Source organism: Gekko japonicus, unplaced genomic scaffold, assembly GCF_001447785.1.
Source record: "Gekko japonicus isolate JY-2015 unplaced genomic scaffold, Gekko_japonicus_V1.1 scaffold7269, whole genome shotgun sequence".
NCBI classification, from domain to species: Eukaryota; Metazoa; Chordata; class Lepidosauria; order Squamata; family Gekkonidae; genus Gekko; species Gekko japonicus.
Genome location: NW_015171728.1, coordinates 3,298 through 5,334, shown reverse-complemented (window position 1 = coordinate 5,334; position 2,037 = coordinate 3,298). Strand labels below are relative to the sequence as shown.

The 2,037-nt window shown below is 42.1% G+C and overlaps 1 protein-coding gene across 1 annotated transcript in view; it reads left to right on the top strand.

The window, feature by feature from the left end:
• LGSN (lengsin, lens protein with glutamine synthetase domain) overlaps positions 1-1,514 on the top strand; it is a gene marked incomplete at its 5' end in the record, with an annotated part of 13,589 nt that extends 12,075 nt beyond the window's left edge. The window contains one exon of the mRNA XM_015420034.1: positions 4-1,514. Coding sequence (XP_015275520.1) covers positions 4-810 — 807 coding nt within the window. The remainder of the gene's footprint in view (positions 1-3) is intronic.
• Positions 1,515-2,037: the final 523 nt, after the last annotated feature.

Below are 2,037 nucleotides of genomic sequence, written 5' to 3'. Positions count from 1 at the left end.
CAGGAACTCATCGATGGGATGTATCATGCCGGGGCAAACATTGAGAGCTTCTCATCTTCTACAGGGCCTGGGCAAATGGAGATCTCTTTGTACCCTGAGTTTGGCATACGTGCTGCCGATAGTGCCTTCATCTTCAGAACGGGAATTAAAGAAGTGGCCAGAAAGTACAACTATATTGCCAGCTTTTTCACCGAGGATGGATTTTGCAACTCAGGTGTTCTGTCACACAGCCTTTGGGACAGCAATGGGCAAAACAACCTCTTTTCTTTTGGTCCTGGAGGCCCTGAGTTCACTGACAAAGGGAAGAACTGGCTTGCAGGACTTCTGCTGCATTCTGCAGCACTCAGCTGTTTGATGGCCCCAACCATTGGATGCCGTAAACGGTACAGCGTTTACTGTAAAGATTCAAAGGATGTTGTGGCTGCCAGCTGGGGATGTAATGACAACAGTTGTGCATTTAGTGTCAAAAGTCATGGTGAAAAAAGAACGCAGATAGAAAACAAGCTAGGTTCTGCAACAGCAAATCCTTACTTGGTGCTGGCAGCCACAATTGCTGCTGGTCTAGATGGTATAAGGAGAGGGCTGACCTTCCAGGAAGGATCAGAGGAGATCTCCAATCCTACTCAGATCAAGCCAGCCATAATCCCACTGAAGCTGGAAGATGCTCTCATAGCACTTCAGGAAGATGAGTGTATCAGGGAAGCACTAGGCAACACCTTTGTCCGATATTTTGTTGCCATGAAACAGTATGAGTTGGAGACGGAAGAAATGGATATAGAAAGGAATAAATTTCTAGAATATTTTATCTAGTACGAACATTAAGGTTTTGCGTCTTGACAAAAAGCTGTGCTTCTTTGACACTGGGGTAAAATGGAAGTGCTTTTGTATAAGGCTTTTTGTCTGAGTGTTTCAGAACTGAACTAGACATAATGGTGAATAGATCTCCTGCATATATTGAGAACTTTTCATTCATAATGGGGACACTGGCTTGGGGGGGTGGCAGAAGAAGCATTTTTCTTGCACTGTTTTTATGATAGAAATCACCTCCCTCACCCTGAGATGCTATTTCCTCTTAGTGGCAAAATTACAGGTATCCACATAATGCCTATTTATTTCTCCCAAGGGGAACTAGTAGCTTAGGTGGGTGAGGAAGATATGGCACAGGAGGAAACGGCATCACCAATGGCTGCGTTCAAGCCAAAATGAGATTGTGGTATTTGCTACTAAATCAAAGGGAGATTTATTCACGGATCTCCTAACATCACATCTCGTTTGACCTTCATTCATCATCCTGTTTCCAAAAGCCACACATTACTTGCCTGTATCTGCTTCTGCTGCACTTCTATATAACAGGGATGGGGAATTATGTGCTGAGACAGTGGGGTATTGGGAAAGGTACAGTTTTGGTATATGAAATCTTGTGTAACATCGTGAATACTATTTAAGCTGTGCATTAAAGTGAGGAAATGAGGCTGTAGGGATGCTGCTGCCTGAATATCCTTCTAACTTGAATATATCAGCAAATATATATATTTGCCAGTAATCAGCAAATATTTAATGATAATTTGAATAAGTTTTCTTCTGGGTTGTATTCAGCGAGAGAGACTTAATCATAACCAGATAACTACAGCCACAAGCTGCCCTGATGATCAGGGAGTGACTTCTGGCAGTTATGTTGATTAAAAGTTTCTTAATCAATGGAAGCAATTTAGAAAATAAACTTAGCGTTAAATACATAACTCTTCCAGAGGTGAAAGCAAATCAAGGAGGTCAGAAACAGGTAACACAAGAAGACTGATGGAACAGGAGGAGGAAAGAAGAATGAAGAAGGTTTTTTTTTTAAAGTCCTTACAGAAATCTTTTAATTGTTTGTGACTAATTTCCACACTAATTTCCTTGCTTCATGCTCACTGACTTTTTAAAAATGCAGGAAATGACCTAAAAGCATGGAGCAAGATGTATGACATGTCGCCACCCAGCAGACCTTGAGACCTCTGAAATGCTGATTGGGGGAGGCTTGTGGCATGGAGTAGGACG